Source organism: Gigantopelta aegis, chromosome 3, assembly GCF_016097555.1.
Source record: "Gigantopelta aegis isolate Gae_Host chromosome 3, Gae_host_genome, whole genome shotgun sequence".
In the NCBI taxonomy this organism is placed as follows: Eukaryota; Metazoa; Mollusca; class Gastropoda; order Neomphalida; family Peltospiridae; genus Gigantopelta; species Gigantopelta aegis.
In genome coordinates this window covers 75120434-75142123 of record NC_054701.1, presented here as the reverse complement: position 1 = coordinate 75142123, position 21690 = coordinate 75120434, and the positions used below count along the sequence as shown (strand labels likewise).

At 40.4% G+C, this 21690-nt stretch overlaps 3 protein-coding genes and 1 long non-coding RNA gene across 4 annotated transcripts; 2 read left to right on the top strand and 2 right to left on the bottom strand.

Moving 5' to 3' along the window:
• The first annotated feature begins 1200 nt into the window (after positions 1-1200).
• Positions 1201-3029, top strand: LOC121392571. The gene has a single exon (XM_041523728.1). The coding sequence runs from the start codon at positions 1573-1575 to the stop codon at positions 2908-2910; it is 1338 nt and encodes a 445-aa protein (XP_041379662.1). The 5' UTR covers positions 1201-1572; the 3' UTR covers positions 2911-3029.
• Positions 3030-6888: 3859 nt separating this feature from the next.
• Positions 6889-13380, top strand: LOC121392563. The gene is made up of 3 exons (XR_005960518.1): positions 6889-6980; positions 11420-11480; positions 13244-13380. It is a non-coding gene; the product is annotated as an uncharacterized LOC121392563 (long non-coding RNA).
• On the bottom strand, positions 11630-14210 carry LOC121392552. Its single transcript, XM_041523720.1, has 2 exons — positions 13225-14210; positions 11630-12286 (listed from the first exon to the last, which is right to left on the bottom strand). The coding sequence occupies exons 1-2, from the start codon at positions 13747-13749 to the stop codon at positions 12248-12250; spliced, it is 564 nt and encodes a 187-aa protein (XP_041379654.1). The 5' UTR covers positions 13750-14210; the 3' UTR covers positions 11630-12247.
• Positions 14211-15422: 1212 nt separating this feature from the next.
• On the bottom strand, positions 15423-21045 carry LOC121368837. The gene is made up of 3 exons (XM_041493583.1): positions 20961-21045; positions 16657-17094; positions 15423-15637 (listed from the first exon to the last, which is right to left on the bottom strand). The coding sequence occupies exons 1-3, from the start codon at positions 21043-21045 to the stop codon at positions 15423-15425; spliced, it is 738 nt and encodes a 245-aa protein (XP_041349517.1).
• Positions 21046-21690: the final 645 nt, after the last annotated feature.

Below are 21690 nucleotides of genomic sequence, written 5' to 3'. Positions count from 1 at the left end.
TTAACCATTCCTTTCTCTCTACCCCATCCCCTCTCCGCCATACACAACAGAACAAAACAGATATAGAAATAGCGTTGTAACCAAGATATGCTGCAAAATGAACTCAAGTAGTATAACACAATGAGGATCATGGTTTATTTTTTTCTTCTTGAGTGGCTAGCACATGACTGGCAGGAGAAGATAATTAGCTACTTAGCTACCAGATGTCGTCAGTTGTAGGGCAATCGCTCTAAATGAGAAAAAGATAACAAGGAAATCAATGGTCAGAATGAATAAGTGGTGGGGGGGGGGGGGGGGGGGGGGGGGGTGGGGGGGGGGGGGGGGGGAGGGAATTAACATGCTCATATACCACTAAGGTTTCGACCATGCCTGTCCCGGGTCCAGTCTCTGGATAGCCAGAGGCCCAATCCGGGACAGATGGTCAGAATGAACAAAGTTTTTAATAGTTGATTACCCCCCCCCCCCCCCCCCCGTCCCAAGCAGTGCCTTACGACTGGTATATCAAAGGTCGTGTTATGTGCTGTCCTGTCTGTGGGAAAGTGCATATGATAGAGCCTTTGCAGCTAATGGAACAATGTAGCGGGTTTCCTCTAAGACTGTATGTCGTAATTACCAAATGTTTGAAATCCACCAACCCATGATTATTTACTGAATGTACTCTGTTGGTGTCGTTAACAAAATAAACATTATCTTTAATAGTTAAATTCAAACAAAAGCTTGGACCAACAGTTTCTAACAAATAGTGATGCATGCGACTCACTGCCTATGGGAACGACCATATAAAAGATCCATAGCAAGGGGTGTCTAGACTGGCGAGTGAAATTTATAGGGGAGTCGAGTCATGCTCACCCTAAAAATTGTATTGAAAAAAAGAAGAAACTTTGTTTGAGCTTGAGCAGGGAGGGGTTTCGGGGGTCCTTTTATTTGCTATCTATGGTTTAGATGAGAAACTCACTGCGAACACATTTACTATTATCATTGATTAGTAGCAAGCTTTACCTTTTATGTGACCTTGAGTAGAGATGAAGGTCGAAATGTAGCTCAGTCCGCAGAACACTCGCCTGAGGTGCTTGGGTCGAAGGATCAAATCCTCTCTCTGGACCCAATCTCTGATTGGGCTTTTGCCTGTCCCAACCAGTACACCTCGACTAGTGTATCAAAGGCTGTAGTATTTGCTGCCCTGTCTGTAGGAAACTGCATATAAAAGATCCCTTGCTGATGATGGAAAAATATAGTCTGTTTCCTTCGAAACACGTGTCAATTACCAACAGTTTGACATCCGATAGCCGATGAAAATTGGACAACAGAGCGTCACTGGACAAATTACAAAACTGATGATTTAATTTTTATTCTTAAGTTTTACAAATATACTCGAGATTGCAGCTTTAATGTTAAAACTATCCTTCAAAACACGTTTGACATCCGATAGCCGATGATTAGTAGTGAACGAAAATTGGACAACAAAGCGTCAATGGACAAATTACAAGACTGATGATTTATTTTTGATTCTTAAGTTTTACAAATATACTCGAGACTGCAGCTTTAATCATAAAACTACTTTTCTATTACAGGATGCCCCAGTCACACAGAAAGGTGGAGATGGGAGACAAGTCACGGATGATGGCCGCTGGTAAATATTCCGAGAACACCCTGCGAAACGTGAACGTCATCAACAGCTTGGAAGCCAAACTGGCGAAGGTCAAGCTAAACGTGTTGGAACGAAACGCCATTCAGAGCATGCACAGGATACGGCATTACGAGGAGAAAATCCAAGATCTGAGACGGAAGACCCTGGCCTACCAACAAGTTGTGGCAAAACACCCAATCCACTCGGCTCCGGACTACCAGAAAGCTCTGGACGAGAAGTACACCCTGCACAGTTTCAGACATGAGATCAAAGAAATGCTGCACAAGCTTCATCCGGACACGATCAGAAAGAAGTGCGCCCAGGCTTTGATAGAGGCCAGCAGAGAGCGGTACCAGGAAGCAATCCACAGCAGCCAGCAGTACTTCAACTCCTTACTCCCTCCAAAACCCAGACCCATTCTACACTATGACAGGAAACCCCAGTTCAGACCATCGTGGCACGAGGAGCCAGTTTTTGTAGCCAAACATCCAAAGGAGAAGAACAAGCTTCCATCGATAACTCAGGCTAATAAAGAACGTAATTCCAAGAACGTGCTTACTACAGGAACTGGACAGACTTCTTCTAGAAACGTGCAGTCTACTTCCAAGAATGTAGGTTATGCCAATATGGAGGGGAAATATGCTACCAGTGACGAAAAACAAGCTACTAGAAACGAAGAACAAATATCTAGGAACGTAGAACATGTTACCAAAAATGTCCATGCTACCAAAAATGTCTATACGACTAGAAACGTTCAACATGCAACTCGGAACGTACACCATGCTACCAGAAGCGACAAAAGGCGCGTGTTGGATGATAGGCTACCTGAAATCACGTTTAGTTTAGCAAAAGTGGAAGCAGATGTTAATAAAGAGGACAATATTAAGGACTGGGTTAACAAACTACCCACGCAAGACGAAAGACGAAACAAACGACCAAGCCGGTTGGAGAGTATGGCACCACAAGCTACGGACATCTCGACTGAAGACCAGTCTAAACCAAAGAGTCGAGCTAGGAAGAGGTATGCAGCAGACAAGCCAAGCGACGAAAGTGACCTGGAAACACCACGTGATCAAGATACAAGAAAACAATATGGCGCTCATCGTTTGAAACGAAACCAGGCGAAACGGTTTTTGACTAAATCGAGTGACGATCGAGTGCACGAAATAAGGAACGATTCTGGGTACGGAACTGCAGAATCAGATTTTGAAATTACACCACGATTGAGAGAAGGGAAAGAATGGAAAACCATGCAGCAATCCAAAAAGGACTTTACGCAGTAGCAGACGCTGTTTGGTTTTCTACTAATAAACCTCATTAACTGCATGGGTGTTGCTAACATGGGGATGGCTGGTTATTAGCAGGGTACTTACGAACACCTTCCCTTGTTGATGGGAGCTTGATAGCCTGAAATAGAGGATTTTAATATCATGTACTGGAGGGAAGGGATTGGACATAACTATAAATATTGATATTTAAGACGCAAACCCGTGACCCTCTTTTGCATACAAATGCACTACAATGGCACGTATCTGTGAATCGTGGATATTTTTAGACGCAGTATGGGACGTTTTAGATCAGCTTGTTTAACATTTGAAAAAGATGTGTGTAAACACACGTCTGTCCATCCCATCATTTCGGCTTCGATAATTGTAGATCTATAGCTATGTTGGTATTATAATATCAAGGAATAACAAGTAAAGCGCCGAAACTAGTTTCTTCCTTTTTATACCTTGAATTATTGTTGTCAGGAACATGACTGCATGCTTTGTAGCCATAGGAAATTACCACTGAAACACCATACACTGATTCATGCCAAACATAATATACAACCATTCAGCCTTCCCATATGCATGTAATGCGATTGGTTTAATCTGACACTCGGTGACCGTAGGACTTCTGTTCCGTTTAACAGATCGGTCAACCGTAATCAGTCATGGACAAAAAAGCAAGAAAAAAAAGCAATGGGTGCGAGTATACTTTTGACAGATATTACTGAACCACCAGGTACAGGCGCGTGCAGGAAATTGTGCAGGGGGGGGGGGGGGGGGGGGGGGGGTGGTCGTGCTGTACTGTGGCAAGCGAACTTTTTAGGGGGAGTGTCGAGTTTTGCTTTCCCGAAAAATATATTTTTATGAAGAACAACTTAAACAAAATAAACAATAACATTTAACATTAACAGATAACGTAACTAGTTAGAAACTTGGTTTTGTTTGTTTTGTTTTGGCTTTTGTTTGTCATATGATATCAACTAGAACAATTCAAGTATTTATAACAAATTATATTTTAAATGTTGATATAGACTATAAGTAGCGTGTCACTTGTGCGGATGCGAATACGTGTGTGTGTGTGTGTGTGTGTGTGTGTGTGTGTGTGTATGTGTGTGTGTGTGTGTCCAATAATATGGTTTATCTATCCACTTATGTGTTTTCCGAAATATTTTCGTACCTACCGCTACATCGGTCGGCTGAAACATGTCCGCAGCCGTACGCTTGTCTGGTATCTTGAAACGTTTTGTAGGGATGCTTTCATCCATAACCAGCATTTGGTATCGGTCTTTTTTTTTTACCTCGAGAAAGCTTATGATACCACATGGAAGTATAGGATTTTGAAAGACCTCCATGACATGTGTCTAAGAGGCCGTATGCCTGACTTTATCTCTAATTTCTTAAAACATAGGTCTTTCAAGGTACCAGTGTGGATCTACGTTATCTGATTCTCACTCCCAACAACATCACCCAGTGTTTAAAACCTGGTGTTGATTGCTCGTTGTATGTTGATGATTATCAGATTTGCTACAGATCGTCCAATATGAGTATCATTTAACGTCAGTTGCAGCTTTGTTTGAATAAACTTCATCAAAGGGCAACTGGCAATGGCTTTAGGTTATCAAAGTCAAAGACTGTATGCATATCTGCCAGAAAACAGGTCTCCATTTAGATCCACAATCTGATTCCAGTTGTTGAGGAGACCAAATTTCAAGGGGTTCTATTTGACAGGAGGCTATCTTTTGTGCCACATCTTAAATGTGTTAAAAAGAAGGGCTTAAAAGCTCTAAATATTTTCAAAGTTATTGGTAATACAGAATGGGGAGCTGATCGGAAGGTTATGCTCCGTCTGTATAGATCTCCTGTGGGGTCAAAACATGAATACGGATGCATTGTGTATGGGTCGGCACGTAAGTCTTACTTGCAGATGCTAGATCCTATACACAACCAGGAACTTAGGCTTTGTCTTAGTGCTTTCAGAACATCCCCTGTGGAGAGCTTGTACGTCGATGCATTGCACACGAACCTAGTTTGGGTGCTAGACGTGTAAAGCTTTCTCTGCAGTATGCTACAAAGATTAAATATTAATGCCAAAACATCCTGCACATAATGCGGTGTTTGATGACAAATATATGAAGTTATTTGATGCGAAGCCAAATGCCATCCGAACATTTGGTCTTCGCATTAAGCAGTTTTTATCAGTTTTCAACATTGATTGATTTAAGGGACATTTTGGAAACTCCTTCATATTTATTTTTGCCACCTTGGTGTATTAAACCACCCAGAATTGTATTCGGTCTTGTGCAAGATCACACAAGAAAGATCACACAGATGCAGGTATTTCTAAACAATATTTCATGGAAATCCAAGAGAGGTATTGTGATTACATACCTGTTTACACAGACTGATCACGGGATGGGAATTCTGTGGCTTCTGCTACAGTTTTTCCATCAGACGCAATAATTTCCATGAGATTGCCCGATTCAGCATATGTTTTTGACTATTATAACCGTTTTTGATAACTTAAATCATACTTTACTTAGATTTTATTGTTTAGATTATCAATTTCCGTACATTCGAAGTGGTTTGGTCATCCTGGTGTTTTTAATATCACAAAATGCATTTCTCATATTTTTAAAAGCTCACGTGCGTCTGAGACGTAACAGTTATGGAGTCGAGGTTTAGTCTATTTTCAGAGGGTATTTCACCATTTCAAAGTCACAGACTCATGTTTCACTCAATTGTAACTTTATCCAAATGATTTATAGGTTTGTAGATTAACTAAACTTAGTGTTAATTTTCACGGGTTGAAACTAGGGTATGTCCTTTTAAGGGTAACGAAAAGGCAGATGTTGCTGCCAAGTCTGCCTTGAACTTGCCCCTTGTCAATGTTGGTGTCCCCTACAGTGATTTTAAATTTCATATTAACCAATATATCTTTTCGACTTGGCAAGATGACTGGGATGGTGCGGTTGCGAACAAGCTTCATTCTGTCAAGCCAGTCCTGGGAGAGTGGCAGTCAGCCTACAGGCGGTGCACGAAGGATGAAGTAGTCTTGTATCGTACCTGCATCGGCCATACATATTTGACGCATTCATTTATTTTAAAGAAGGACCCTCCTCCTCAGTGTGAACATCGTCAGTGTATACTGACTGTGCGCCACATTTCGGTGGAGTGTGATCACCTCAAGCAGACGAGAAATGATATATTTGGCAACAGAAATGTTTGGAATCTTTTAAAGGGACAGACCCTAGTCTCAGCCCATGCAAATTAACATTAAGTTTAGTTAATCTACAAACCTGTAACACATTTGAATAAAGTTACAACTGAGTGAAACCAGAGTCTGTGACTCTGAAATGGTGAAATACCCCCTAACAATAGACTAAACCCCGACTCCATAATTGTTACCTCTCAGACGCACGTGCGTTTTTAAAAATATGAGAAATGCATTTTGTGATATTAAAAACACCAGGATAACAAAAAACAAAACAAAACACTTCGAAGTACGGAAATGGATAATCTACAACAATAACATCTAAGTAAAGTATGATTTCAGTTATCAAAAACAGCTCTAATAGTAAAAAAAATATACCTTAGTGTTTAAAAACTAGGGAATGTCACTTTAAATTCCACCCAGAATTAATTGTAAAGTTTTTAAAACACTTTGATTTCTATACAAACTTTTAAAATATACTTACCTCCTTATTTTTTTTTTCCCCACAGCTCCTTACACTGTGGTTTTACATAATCATATACAAATAATATTTTCATATACTTACCATTTGTGACGCCCAATAACCGATGTGTATTTTTTGTGCTGGGGTGTCGTTAAACATTCATTCATTCATTCATTCATTACGTACGCCGGACCGCATTCCGTACCGGACAAATGGGCAGTCCTATATTATTTCATTGTGTGAAATTTTAGCCGCGTCTGCATGCGCACCAGTGGACACATTATCTCTATAAGCAAGGATAAAGGTCACATCATTATGACGTCATAATAGGTTTCACATGACGTTTACATGGCTTGATCACTTTTCTTTCTGGATTTACTATTAAATTACGTTTCATCACACAGAAAGGTAAGCACAAAGTTATTACATATTAGGAGATGCATATTAAAGCAAAGCTACCAGTAATGATCCACCTAACTCTTCGCATTTACCTTGAAGATGTAGGTTGATTTCTTCGTTTTAATTATTTTACATTAACCAATATTATCAAAATTTAAAATGACAGACCCAAGATTTATTTAACACTGCGGTGGGATTTTTCACTACTAGAGCGGTTTTTAATAATTGTTTAGTTTCCGTACATCCAAAGTGTTTCTGGTGATCCTGATGTTTTTGATACCACAAAATGCATTTTTCATATTCTTAAAAACACACGTACTAGCTCAGTGGTAAAGCGCTCACTTGATGCGCGGTCGGTTGGGGATCGATCCCCGTCAGTGGGCCCATTGGGTTATTTCTCGCTCCAACCAGTGCACCACGACTGGTGCATCAAAAGCCGTGGCATGTGCTATCCTGTCTATGCGATGGTGCATATAAAAGATCCCTTGCTGCTAATCGAAAAGAGTAGCCCATGAAGTGGCGACAGCGGGTTTCCTTCCTCAATATCTGTGTGGTCCTTAACCATATGTCCGACGCCGTATAACCGTAAATAAAATGTGTTGAGTGCGTCGTTAAATAAAACATTTCTTTCCTTCGTTCCATTTCCACGGGTTGAAACTAGGGTCTGCGACGAATTTGGGGGGGGGGGGGGGGGGGGGGTGGGGGGGGGGGGGGGGGGGGGGGGGGGGGGGGGGTGATTTAGCTGTCGGTTGAGTGCTCACCGGATCGAACCACCTCGATGGATTCATTCAACCGATTGGGTTTTTTCTTGTTCCAACCAATGCAGCACAACTGGTCAAAGGCCGTGGTATGTGTTTTCCTGTTTGTGGGAAAGTGCATATAAAAGGTCCGTTGCTACTAATGGAAAAATGTAGCGGGTTTCCTCTGATGTTTGACATCCAATAACCGATGATCAATAAATCAATGTGCTCTAGTGGTGTTTTTAAACAAAACAAACTTTAATTTAAATGCACTCGTCAATTCAGTCAACCCATTAAGTTATGTTTTCATTCATTAATTAACTCATTCTATTCATCAAAACAAACCTTGTTAAAACGATCTGTTTTTATAACTTACTTTAAATTTCAGTTTGAAACCAAATATCTGTAAAGCCTGTATATAGGATACTAACATATGGGTATATTCCAGTAATGCATTAATATCGTGTCTGTATTTCACGAAACGACAACACCATCAACAAAACAACCAGTTACATTATTATAAATAATATCTTTATTTTGTTTTTCATATATTCGAATTAAACATCTATAACGACAACAAACCTTAACCCACCCTTGTAAAACGCTCTCCATAATATGGGAAAGCGCGGGTACACATTTCAACTCGATTGATATAATCGTTTAGTTATTGTGTGTGTACATCTAGCTATACTCATTAGCGGATCCACGGGGTCCCAGTCGTCCCGTGCCCCCTCCCCCAAATTTTGGAAGTGTCCCTTTCGATTACCTTTTTATTTTTAAAAATCATCATCCACAATATAGCCTACAGCACTAAACTGTCCTGAAAAACACCTCTAATCAGTCTTCTTTTTCTTTTTTCTTTTTTTAAATGTCCGGGGGCCACGCACCCCAACCCGCTATAGATATTACTCCTTGGAGCTCGGATTGCCATTAGCAGTCAAAATGTGTAATGTAAATAAAATATGCAGAGTCAGGAAACCACTTGAGAACAATTGTAATAAAAGTAATCATTGAAATCAAACAACAAAATGAATGTAGTGGAAGAAAATAACTTAACAAATAAACAAATATCACAGAACATTTTTATATACAAATAACAATAATACCTACACACATAATGTTTATTATATATGTATAGATAGATGTATAGGTAGTACTAAACTAAATAACTTCCGGCTGGGTCAAAGTTCGAGGTGCACATAACTTTTGATAGAGAAGTGAACGCCACAAGTCCTGTGATTGGTGATAAATGTGAGTGTGTTGGTTGTAAAACAAAAAGTTTTATCTGGGCAAAATATTTATTAAATTTTATTTCATTTAGTACCACTGTGTAGTAGCCTTGTGCTTGAAACATGTATGGGGTACCTGTAAAAAAAAAATACTCGAATTTTGTGCGGAACTAGGGTAGTCATAGACGCTGCCCGTTATCTCAGAAATGAGCAGCTTGACCACCATTATTTCCAGATTCACTTTAAGGGTGAGGCGTGGTAGTATTTATATCCGTGGCGTTTATGTCGATTGATACGCGGCAGGTAGGAGTTTTAGCCACATATGTTACATTTTTCGTCTATGTGATTTGATTTAGTAGTATGAACATTATAGACTGTAAAAACAATTCCACGCTCATTTCACTTATTGTCCTGTCTGACGTCGCATTTTGTTCTAACAATTTTGAATCTGTTGCTATTTTAACAATATTTAACCTATGGGCCTAATGTTTTACAGAATGTGACAAATATCCGTATAGTAATGGATGTGAAATATAAAAGTTACAGTTCCAATACTTTTAAAATAATTCCATATTCAGTAGGGTTATTGGGTTTTTTCGGGTCACTCGATATATTAAGTTGGATTGAAATCATTAGAAGTGAGGTGGGGTGTGTGGGGAAAACCACAAGCAATTCTGTGATTAAAAAAATCAATCAAATCTATGCATGCTAATATTATTACAGTGAAGACCCTCTACTCCGGACACCCACGGAACCATGAAAATCGTCTGTTTTAAAGTTTATCTGCTTTAGAAAGGATGTTCTAATTATATAATGGTATTAAAACAGGGACTGTGAAAAAACTAATTTTGTGGGAATTTCAGTTTACCGAGCGTTGTCCCAACAATACATTCTTCTGAACAACCAAAATCTCATCCCTACTGGTTAAACATACCTAACTGTTGTTTTAAACAGCCTACTTCATCCACACACATAAACAGTAAACCAGTATTTAACATCCATCCAGTCTGCCTCCAAAATGGAGGTAACAGTTAAACATTGTAACATCTGAGGATCCCACAGAATATAAAACAAGAACAACAGAAATATTACACATCAGTATGACGTAACATAAATATCATAGGTAGTTTCTTATAAGGCTGAACACATACCTCGAATCTGATGTCCAATGGCAAAACCTAATTACTTAGTTTGTGCTTGTTTTAACAGAAATAAGTCAAAGTTGTACTTGACTAAGCACTGGGCCTAATTCACTAAACTCTCGCAACTTTGCGATCTCGCAGTGCAATGCTAAAAGACTTGCAAAGAGGATGCTTTGTTGTCTACCAGAACCTAAGAGACCTTTGTGAATTAGGCCCCTGGCTGATTGCAGTAACATGGTCAAATAAAATATATCTAAAGCTTAAACACTATTAAACTGTTGGGGAAGCTTTTAAGTCATTTTAGAATAGGAAACTGACTTGATCCCTTGAGATTCTAGGTTGTGGCTTTGTGATGATAAAGATTGCAAGAATCCAATGAATAATAGCTTGGGCATAACCTAGCAACTTGGAAAATTGTATGACTAAAAGAAATGAGTTACTAGGTTTTGCCATTGGATGGCATCAATGCTTATTATTACACAACAATAAAGATTATATGCTATTAACATCTAAACATAAATATATATTGTAAAACTGACACATAACAAAAATAAAAATAAATAATTTAAGGGAATGTCAATGAAAATGGTTCAATAATTAAATAACAAAATATAATTTTTAATAATTTAATAATAAATTCAAAGAAATCTGTTTCACAGCACTAATATATTTATAATATGTATGTAAATACAGTGTGTGTGTGTGTGTGAGAGAGAGAGAGAGAGAGAGAGAGAGAGAGAGAGAGAGAGAGAGAGAGAGAGAGAGAGAGAGAGAGAGAGAGAGAGTGTTAGTTCTGCACCGACACATTGAGTCATTACAATTCGCTCTGGCTGGGCGCCGGTACCGAGATGTGAACCCAGTACCTACCAGACTCAAACTACTTCAATGGTGACGGTGTATGTGCGCGTGTGTGTGTGTGTGCGTACGTCTGCAGTGGATGTGCGTGGATGTGCATGCATGCATGTCAAACTATGCATTGCAAACAAAAACGTAATTGCGAATGAAGTATCGATTACAGGAAAATACCAAAACGCAACCGATATGAAACCTGTCCTATGAAACCTGACCTATCGTTAGCGATTTATTCCGAGAGCCGACTATGGAAGACACATATAAGTACCAGTAACTTTGTATTGAAAATAAATTGAAAAATTAATAATGATAAAACAGAAGAAGTCTGAAACATTATTGATGTATTCTATGACACATAATATATTATGCATTCTACAGAAAAACACGATTACATTGTATTAAAATTTCAATCAATGTTACTTCTGAGTCATTATTTGAAACAACTTGAAATGAAATTCCAAACACATTGTTATTTTTTTTAACAGTGACAAGCATTTACAACCAACAACATTAAACACAGGCGCGGATTCAAGGTCTGTGTGCTGGGTATGTGTATCTTTCCTTAAACATCAAAGTGTATTAAAATGCAGTGTTTAGAAAATGAATATGTTGAGTTTATTTCTTGTTAGTAGGGGGGGGGGGGGGGGGGGGGGGGGGGGGGGGGGAGGGAGGAGATGTGATATCTTGGTTAACTAGGTATTTTTGTACAATATATTCTATAGTATTACAAGATGTAACCCGTGCTTAGTACGGGAAAGTTTAGATTGGTGGTCTTACACTGGACTTTCCTAAAACAAAATGTGATTACCGTGTAGATAGCCAGTCCTTATTAGCCGAGGCTAAATACACGGCCGCCGTGTATATAGCCACTTCAATCTTACGTGACAAAGATGGCAGTGTCCGGTACGGTTGTATTTATGGAATTATTCTTTGTACGCAATATTTAGTACGATGTGTATTTGGTAGTCAAGTGGACCTGGGCGCAAAAAGATCCTTGCGAAATGCGGAATCGGGTAAGTACAAAGAAGGTGGTCAGCAGTGCACATGAAAAGAGGAGAAACAATTGCAGACTATTAAAAAGGATTTGCGTATTTTATTATAGATAAAGCATGTTATTAATGTTAGTATGGTTTGTAGAATACTACCAGTAAATCCGACCCTGATAGTTCTGAACACTTCTGAAAATGAGCAAATAACAAATAGATCAAGAACAGGATGTTTCCACATGCTGGTTCCTGAAATAGGTACATTTCTTAAAGCTTCATCCAAAATCCGTTTTCATAGCTAAAATATTTCATCTTCTGGAATGGCTTCTATAGCACTCCCATCTGAGCCCACTGTACTTTGTCCGGCTAGAATACACAAAACAATTTAAAAAAATAAAATAATAACACTGATTTACTGAAAATATACAATACATAATGTTTAAAATCTACAGCAATCCCATCTGAGTTAACTGTACTGTGTCTGGCTGGAATACATAATACAATAATTAAACAATTAAATTTTTATAAACATTGACATAGAGAGAATATACAACAAATACTAATTTACAAATCTGTAAAATGTCTTTTGGTTGTTAACAAATGGCATATCGTAATCACTTCCAATGAGTCAACGTTTACAGATTTTGACTATATTATATTATATTAAAAAACAAGAACCATTATTGAACTCTTTAACCAAACTGAAAAGACAAGCAGAGACTTGCGTTCTAGTTATTATTTTAGTACAGCCCTTTTTCAAAATCGGAGGCAGGACGTAGCTCAGTGGTACAGCGCTCGCTCGATGCGCGGTCGTTCTGGCATCGATCCCCGTCGGTGGACCCATTGGCTATTTCTCGTTCCAGCCAGTGCACCGCGACTGGTATATCAAAGGCCGTGGTATGTACTACCCTGTCTGTGGGATGGTGCATATAAAATATTCTTGCTGCTAATCGAAAAGAGTAGCCCATGAAGTGGTGAGAACGGATTTCCTCTCTCTATCTGTGTGGTCCTTAACCATATGTCTGACGCCATATAACCGTAAATAAAATGTGTTGAGTGCGTCGTTAAATAAAACATTTCTTTCTTTTTTTCTCAAAATCTATTTTAAAAATAGAATATTGATACATTTTTTTTTTAAAGATTAAATTCTTAGTACTATGTATGCTACTGATTTCTCTAACTTTTGTATTATTTTATGCCAAGTGTGAAAATTGGGAAATCATAATGTATTCAAGACAGTCTAAAAATATTTAAATAAATCACTAACATTGACAAATCTTTATAAAACAAATGTATTCATTTACCTTTTCTGACGCTGTGAAGTCTGCTTCTTGGTGAGACGAACGACATTTGGAGACGCCATCTTGACCTTCACACTCGCTGACATCCGATTCGTCGGCATCTTCCTCGCCAGCGCGGTTACCATAGTTACTAGGCAGGCCCATGTACTGGAGACCAGGGTAGGAATAATACCCTTGCAGGACTCGGCAGTTATTGGGCAGACCAGCGTAACCCTGGTGCAACATGCAGTGATTCCTGTAACCATGGTAATAACAGCGTGTCGCGGGCTCGGTCGAGTATCCGGCATCATTAGGCGAGACGCTTCTTTCTGAGATCGTTTTCGTGTATCCGGTTATACTTCTCTGGCTGGGGAACCCGGGCCTGTTCACCTGGTTGCCTCGCTCGCAGAATCCGTGCTGTGGGGTGACCATGGAGTCCTTGTGCAGCTGGTGGTAGCCGTAGACGCAGGTCGGGTGAGACTGCGACACGAAAGGAGCGGTGGGCGCCAGACGCCGGTTGTCACAACTGTTTGGAGGTAGAGGCTGCATCTGGTAGTACTCATAGGAACTCAGCGCACTCGCGCTTATGTGGGCATCCTGTGATAGCGCTGAAGCTGAAATATTAATATTTGTTCATGTGCATGATGTGGGCACCCTGTGACAGCGCTGGAACTGAAATAATAATGTTTACTCACGTTTAAGTTATGGAATGTGGGCATCTGATGATAAGAAAAAAACAGTTCTGTCTCTTTTCTTACCATCAGGCATCCTGATAGCGCTGACGCTGAGCTCATGTTTAAGTTATGGGATGAGGGCATCCTGTGACACAGATTCAGCTGAAATATTAATGTTTTCTCATGTTTCAGTTATGGGATATATTAACAGGGGTCGAATTTTACGCTATTCCGCTATTCCGCAAATAGTAAATTTCGAAACGGAATAGTAAAACAATTCTTCCAATATTCCGTCATGAAAGTGAAAATAAAGCACGGAATACCGAAAATCGCGCTACTAAGACCTTTCTCATGCACTTACCGGTACAAAATAAACGTCTTTTTGATCGAGACTAATGTTTGGAGTGAGTTCGTTTGTAATTCCAGCTAGTGTGCAGTAATGCATAGACTGATATATAAACACTTGTTCGTTACGCAATGTTGTACAAGGCGACGTAACACAGTCAGGAAAACTAGTGGTACATTAATAATTGAAGGGATAGTACATTTTTAGACGGAATAGTGTTTTTAGAAATTCACTGTTCCTTTGGGATAGTGGTAAAAAAATTAAATTTCAACCCCTAAATAAGTGTATCATGATGTCAGCGCTGAAGGTGAAATAGTAATATTTACTCATGTTTGAGTTATTGAATGAGGGCATCCTGTGACAGGGCTGAAGTTGAAATATTAACATTTACTTGTGTTTGAGTTAAGGGGTGTGGGTATCCGGTAACGGCACTGAATCAGAAGTATTAATATTTACACATGAATATTCGAGTTAAGGGATGTGGGCACCCTGTGATAGCAATGAAGCTGAAATAGTAATGTTTACTCATATTTGAGATGTGGGATGGAAACCAAAGACAACAGTCCAAATGATAGACAATGCAAATAGACAATGCAAAAAAACAACAACAGAATACCAGGAGACTATCTTAACTCTACGATTTGGTATAACCATCGTTAGCTATGACGCCACTGCGACACATGCCATAGCCTTTGACGGTTTTACGATATCGTAATTCTAAGACAGCTTCGAAAATATTGGCCCATAGATAATAAGAGAAATAAAAGAGAAGAGAATGGTGAGAAGTCAATGGAAGAGAAGGGAAGAGATGAGAAGGGAATGGAAGAGAATGAAAAAGAAGGGAAAAGAAGGGAAATGGGATTGGAAGGGAATGGAAAAGAAGGGAAGGGAAAAGAAGGGAAGGGAAGGGACAGAAGGGATAGGGAATTATGAGGGAATGGAAAAGATGGGAAGAGAAAGGAAGGGAAGGGAAGGGAAGGGAAGGGAAAGCACACTTTAACTTATTTGTGTTTTCTACTAAATAGCACCAAGTGATATTTTATAGGAACTTTCCCCATAAGCGGATCTGAGAGGGACCGTCCCCCAAAAAAATATTCATGACCTTTTTTTTTACCATTTTAATTTTTTCAAGTAGCTATTTTCAGCACCCTCCTAAAAAGAACAAAAAAAACCCCTACAGAACTGAATGAAAGAGATCTGTTTTATAAATCACCGTTTGCGCGAGTGTACTCTGGCTGGATGGGAACCTGCGTCCGCGTGGTACGCGACTTGAGCCGCATGCAGATGACGATGACGGTGGCGGTGATGGTGATGACGAGACACAGCGCGATGATGACGAGAAGGAGAACCGGGGCCGGCTCGTCGCCAAAGAACCAGAACGTGTTCGCCTCCTCGAAAGGGCTGTCCGTCGGACGAGCTGAGAGACACAAATGGTACAGCTAAATGGGAAAACTAAATGCATTTTTTAATCGACTCTAGTATATTTTAAGATAGCTGATATATGATAGTTATAGGGTCTCCACGGGTACTCGAGTACTCGGGCACGGGTCGAGTCTAGCAAGACTCGAGTCCGTTCACAGGACTCGAGTACCCGTACAAGGTGGAATGCAATGATCAGCTATAATACAATGGACAATGTAGGACAATAATTTCAGCAATACATAATCAACGATATAAGTTACACAAATTATATGATTATTTTGGACTCGTGGATGCCCTAGATAGTTACGACACTACGGTCTACAGTGAGAGAAGAAACCTGGGCCCATATTTTCGAAGCTATATTAGCGCTAGGAAATCGTAAAACTACTGTAAGCTATGACGTCACTATGGCATGTGCTGTAGTGACGTCATAGTTTACGATGGTTTTACTATATCGTAGCGCTAAGATTGCTTCAAAAATGTCTAACCAGCTTCTGCTACATAAGTTATTCTTACAGATTAGAGCAAGGGGTCTCTCCCCCCCCCCCCATTTTCCCCGACATATTAAGAGCTTTTAATATACCTTCCATGGAACAGCCCTGCAATAACACTGGCGTAGGAAGCGGGGGGGGGGGGGGGGGGGAGGGAGCAAGGGAGGCATGTAACCCCCACTTTTCCGATATTTTACTTTGTAATAGTGTAAAAGTCTGTAAATATAAACGTGTGGCCCCCCCCCCCCCTACTTTTTGGCACCTTCCCACGCCACTGAATAAAATGATATATGTTATCCATGGCATTATGAATAGCCCATTAGCTTGATTTTTATGATTAATATAAATTATTTTCATAGAAAATTAATCAGTCTAAATCACAGGTTGTGAGGACATGTTACAAAGCCTATGAACCCATAAAATAAACTCTCGCTCCACCGCTGAGGTTAAAACAAACCACGCTATGCCCCTGATAAATACTACTTTAAAATATAACTAGAAGAAAAGCTATAATATTAAATACCATCTGGATTCTTTGTGTAAATCTCAAGAAGGAAGACAACAAGTTCTCTATCAAGCATGTGATAGCCACGATCCAGGTGAATTTTCAACGTCTGGCCGCTCGAACACATTTCCAGAGGCGGTTCCCGCATACACGAGAACAGACCCACCTGCTTCTCCTCCCTGGCCACGGAATACACGCTGCCGTCAACGTCGTCGTCAACCGCAGCATCTTCAATCACGTCAATGACAGACAGGGACGCGTAACAGTTTCCTTTGAAGTCCAGCTGTTCAAATTCTATGCAAATTCTGTCCTTGCTCTTCTGATTAGCCAGTTTGAATGTAATGTCACAGTTTTCCTTGAGGATCTCCTGACCACCATGTTTGCTGCCCACGATAAAATGTTCCCCGACCTCTAGTGTTTTAACTTGTCCACAGTTCTTATCAGCTTCCAAGTAAACTGTAAGAAATAATAAAAATGAAGAAAAGTAAAAAAAGATCTATTTAAAGAAATATCTCTCCTTTTACTCCACGCTGTCTCTCTTTTTCTCTATCCTTTCCTTCCTTCTTCCTGTCTCTGTCTCTGTCTCTGTCTCTGTCTGTCTGTCTGTCTGTCTCTCTCTCTCTCTCTCTCTCTCTCTCTCTCTCTCTCTCTCTCTCTCTCTCTCTCTCTCTCTCTCTCTCTCTCTCTCTCATCTCTCATCCTACCAGTATCTATGTACAATGTTCCAGAAGACATGACAGCACACATCAACACCTTTGATACACAATTGTTATTTCCCATGACTTTATGTGACCCCACTCAAAATTCTATGGCATTCCAAATCGGAAAAAATGACTAATACAAGTTCCATAACTTTCCAGAATGTCCAAGACCCATATGCATCCTATTATTGTATTGTGTGTATACAAAACTCTAGATCTGTTCCTGAGTCCAATCCTTCCTGGCAGTACAGTGTTACGCACACCCAGATCGTGACAGTATTGTGTGTACATGTATACAAACCTCTGTTCCTGAGTCCATGTCCTTCCTGGCAGTACAGTGTTACAATGGGAGATGCAGTATTGTGTGTACTTGTATACAAACCTCTGTTCCTGAGTCCAATCCTTCCTGGCAGTACAGTGTTACACACACCCAGATCGTGACAGTATTGTGTGTATACAAACCTCTGTTCCCGAGTCCATGTCCTTCCTGATAGTACTGTGTTACAATGGGAGATGCAGTATTGTGTGTACAGGTATACAAACCTCTGTTCCCGAGTCCATGTCCTTCCTGATAGTACTGTGTTACAATGGGAGATGCAGTATTGTGTGTACAGGTATACAAACCTCTGTTCCCGAGTCCATGTCCTTCCTGATAGTACTGTGTTACAATGGGAGATGCAGTATTGTGTGTACATGTATACAAACCTCTGTTCCCGAGTCCATGTCCTTCCTGATAGTACTGTGTTACAATGGGAGATGCAGTATTGTGTGTACAGGTATACAAACCTCTGTTCCCGAGTCCATGTCCTTCCTGATAGTACTGTGTTACAATGGGAGATGCAGTATTGTGTGTACATGTATACAAACCTCTGTTCCCGAGTCCATGTCCTTCCTGATAGTACTGTGTTACAATGGGAGATGCAGTATTGTGTGTACAGGTATACAAACCTCTGTTCCCGAGTCCATGTCCTTCCTGATAGTACTGTGTTACAATGGGAGATGCAGTATTGTGTGTACATGTATACAAACCTTTGTTCCCGAGTCCATGTCCTTCCTGGCAGTACAGTGTTACAATGGGAGATGCAGTATTGTGTGTACATGTATACAAACCTCTGTTCCTGAGTCCATGTCCTTCCTGGCAGTACAGTGTTACAATGGGAGATGCAGTATTGTGTGTACATGTATACAAACCTCTGTTCCCGAGTCCATGTCCTTCCTGGCAGTACAGTGTTACAATGGGAGATGCAGTATTGTGTGTACATGTATACAAACCTCTGTTCCTGAGTCCATGTCCTTCCTGGCAGTACAGTGTTACAATGGGAGATGCAGTATTGTGTGTACATGTATACAAACCTCTGTTCCCGAGTCCATGTCCTTCCTGATAGTACTGTTTTACAATGGGAGATGCAGTATTGTGTGTACATGTATACAAACCTCTGTTCACGAGTCCATGTCCTTCCTGGCAGTACAGTGTTACAATGGGAGATGCAGTATTGTGTGTACAGGTATACAAACCTCTGTTCCTGAGTCCATGTCCTTCCTAACAGTACTGTGTTACAATGGGAGATGCAGTATTGTGTGTACATGTATACAAACCTCTGTTCACGAGTCCATGTCCTTCCTGGCAGTACAGTGTTACAATGGGAGATGCAGTATTGTGTGTACATGTATACAAACCTCTGTTCCTGAGTCCATGTCCTTCCTGGCAGTACAGTGTTACAATGGGAGATGCAGTATTGTGTGTACTTGTATACAAACCTCTGTTCCTGAGTCCATGTCCTTCCTGGCAGTACAGTGTTACACACACCCAGATCGTGACAGTATTGTGTGTATACAAACCTCTGTTCCCGAGTCCATGTCCTTCCTGATAGTACAGTGTTACAATGGGAGATGCAGTATTGTGTGTACTTGTATACAAACCTCTGTTCCTGAGTCCATGTCCTTCCTGGCAGTACAGTGTTACACACACCCAGATCGTGACAGTATTGTGTGTATACAAACCTCTGTTCCCGAGTCCATGTCCTTCCTGATAGTACTGTGTTACAATGGGAGATGCAGTATTGTGTGTACAGGTATACAAACCTCTGTTCCCGAGTCCATGTCCTTCCTGATAGTACTGTGTTACAATGGGAGATGCAGTATTGTGTGTACATGTATACAAACCTTTGTTCCCGAGTCCATGTCCTTCCTGGCAGTACAGTGTTACAATGGGAGATGCAGTATTGTGTGTACATGTATACAAACCTCTGTTCCTGAGTCCATGTCCTTCCTGGCAGTACAGTGTTACAATGGGAGATGCAGTATTGTGTGTACATGTATACAAACCTCTGTTCCCGAGTCCATGTCCTTCCTGGCAGTACAGTGTTACAATGGGAGATGCAGTATTGTGTGTACATGTATACAAACCTCTGTTCCTGAGTCCATGTCCTTCCTGGCAGTACAGTGTTACAATGGGAGATGCAGTATTGTGTGTACATGTATACAAACCTCTGTTCCCGAGTCCATGTCCTTCCTGATAGTACTGTGTTACAATGGGAGATGCAGTATTGTGTGTACATGTATACAAACCTCTGTTCACGAGTCCATGTCCTTCCTGGCAGTACAGTGTTACAATGGGAGATGCAGTATTGTGTGTACAGGTATACAAACCTCTGTTCCTGAGTCCATGTCCTTCCTAACAGTACTGTGTTACAATGGGAGATGCAGTATTGTGTGTACATGTATACAAACCTCTGTTCCCGAGTCCATGTCCTTCCTGATAGTACTGTGTTACAATGGGAGATGCAGTATTGTGTGTACTTGTATACAAACCTCTGTTCCTGAGTCCATGTCCTTCCTGGCAGTACAGTGTTACACACACCCAGATCGTGAAAGTATTGTGTGTATACAAACCTCTGTTCCCGAGTCCATGTCCTTCCTGATAGTACTGTGTTACAATGGGAGATGCAGTATTGTGTGTACATGTATACAAACCTCTGTTCCCGAGTCCATGTCCTTCCTGGCAGTACAGTGTTACAATGGGAGATGCAGTATTGTGTGTACATGTATACAAACCTCTGTTCACGAGTCCATGTCCTTCCTGGCAGTACAGTGTTACAATGGGAGATGCAGTATTGTGTGTACATGTATACAAACCTCTGTTCCCGAGTCCATGTCCTTCCTGATAGTACTGTGTTACAATGGGAGATGCAGTATTGTGTGTACTTGTATACAAACCTCTGTTCCTGAGTCCATGTCCTTCCTGGCAGTACAGTGTTACACACACCCAGATCGTGAAAGTATTGTGTGTATACAAACCTCTGTTCCCGAGTCCATGTCCTTCCTGATAGTACTGTGTTACAATGGGAGATGCAGTATTGTGTGTACTTGTATACAAACCTCTGTTCCTGAGTCCATGTCCTTCCTGGCAGTACAGTGTTACACACACCCAGATCGTGACAGTATTGTGTGTATATAAACCTCTGTTCCCGAGTCCATGTCCTTCCTGATAGTACTGTGTTACAATGGGAGATGCAGTATTGTGTGTACATGTATACAAACCTCTGTTCCTGAGTCCATGTCCTTCCTGGCAGTACAGTGTTACAATGGGAGATGCAGTATTGTGTGTACATGTATACAAACCTCTGTTCCTGAGTCCATGTCCTTCCTGGCAGTACAGTGTTACACACACCCAGATTGCGGAAAGACGCAGAAGTCCTACTCTCATTTCACTTCTCTCCACATCTCACCACTCAGCAAGAACAACAACTCTTCTGACCATTGTCACTACAACAAACAACACAAACAGTTACAATTCAATATTAAGCACTGCCCAATTACTTCAGCTATACCTTTCTTCAAAGGTTTAAACCATGTAACACATACAAATTAAGTTGCTGTCCTTCTGCAATCAGTATAAAGTAAAGGCTAATATATGGGCTACAATATTTCTATTTACCTATTAGTAATATTATTACATTGGTGTTGGAAAATGCCAGCAACTGGAAGGTCAAGGAAAATATTAATTTAATCTCTGACAAGAGGAGGAGGGGGCAATGTATTATCAGAATGGTGTATGTGTGTGTGTTTGTGTGTGTGTGTGTGTGTGTGTGTGTGTATGTGTGTGTAGTGGGGAAGCCCCCAACCTGTGACATCTATATGTTAACAGCATTATTCCGAGGCGTCAGTTAAAAACTATAATACTTCAACAGACACATTTGAAACAAACAGACCAAACAGGGTTTTTTAATGGAACCCTTCCACATTCCAACCGTTTGCTGTTAGATGTATATTTGCAACATTTGACCTAGAGAGCGAGAAGTGAAAATATTCTGGTATATGCACACGTTAACACATACTATGGTCTTTAAAA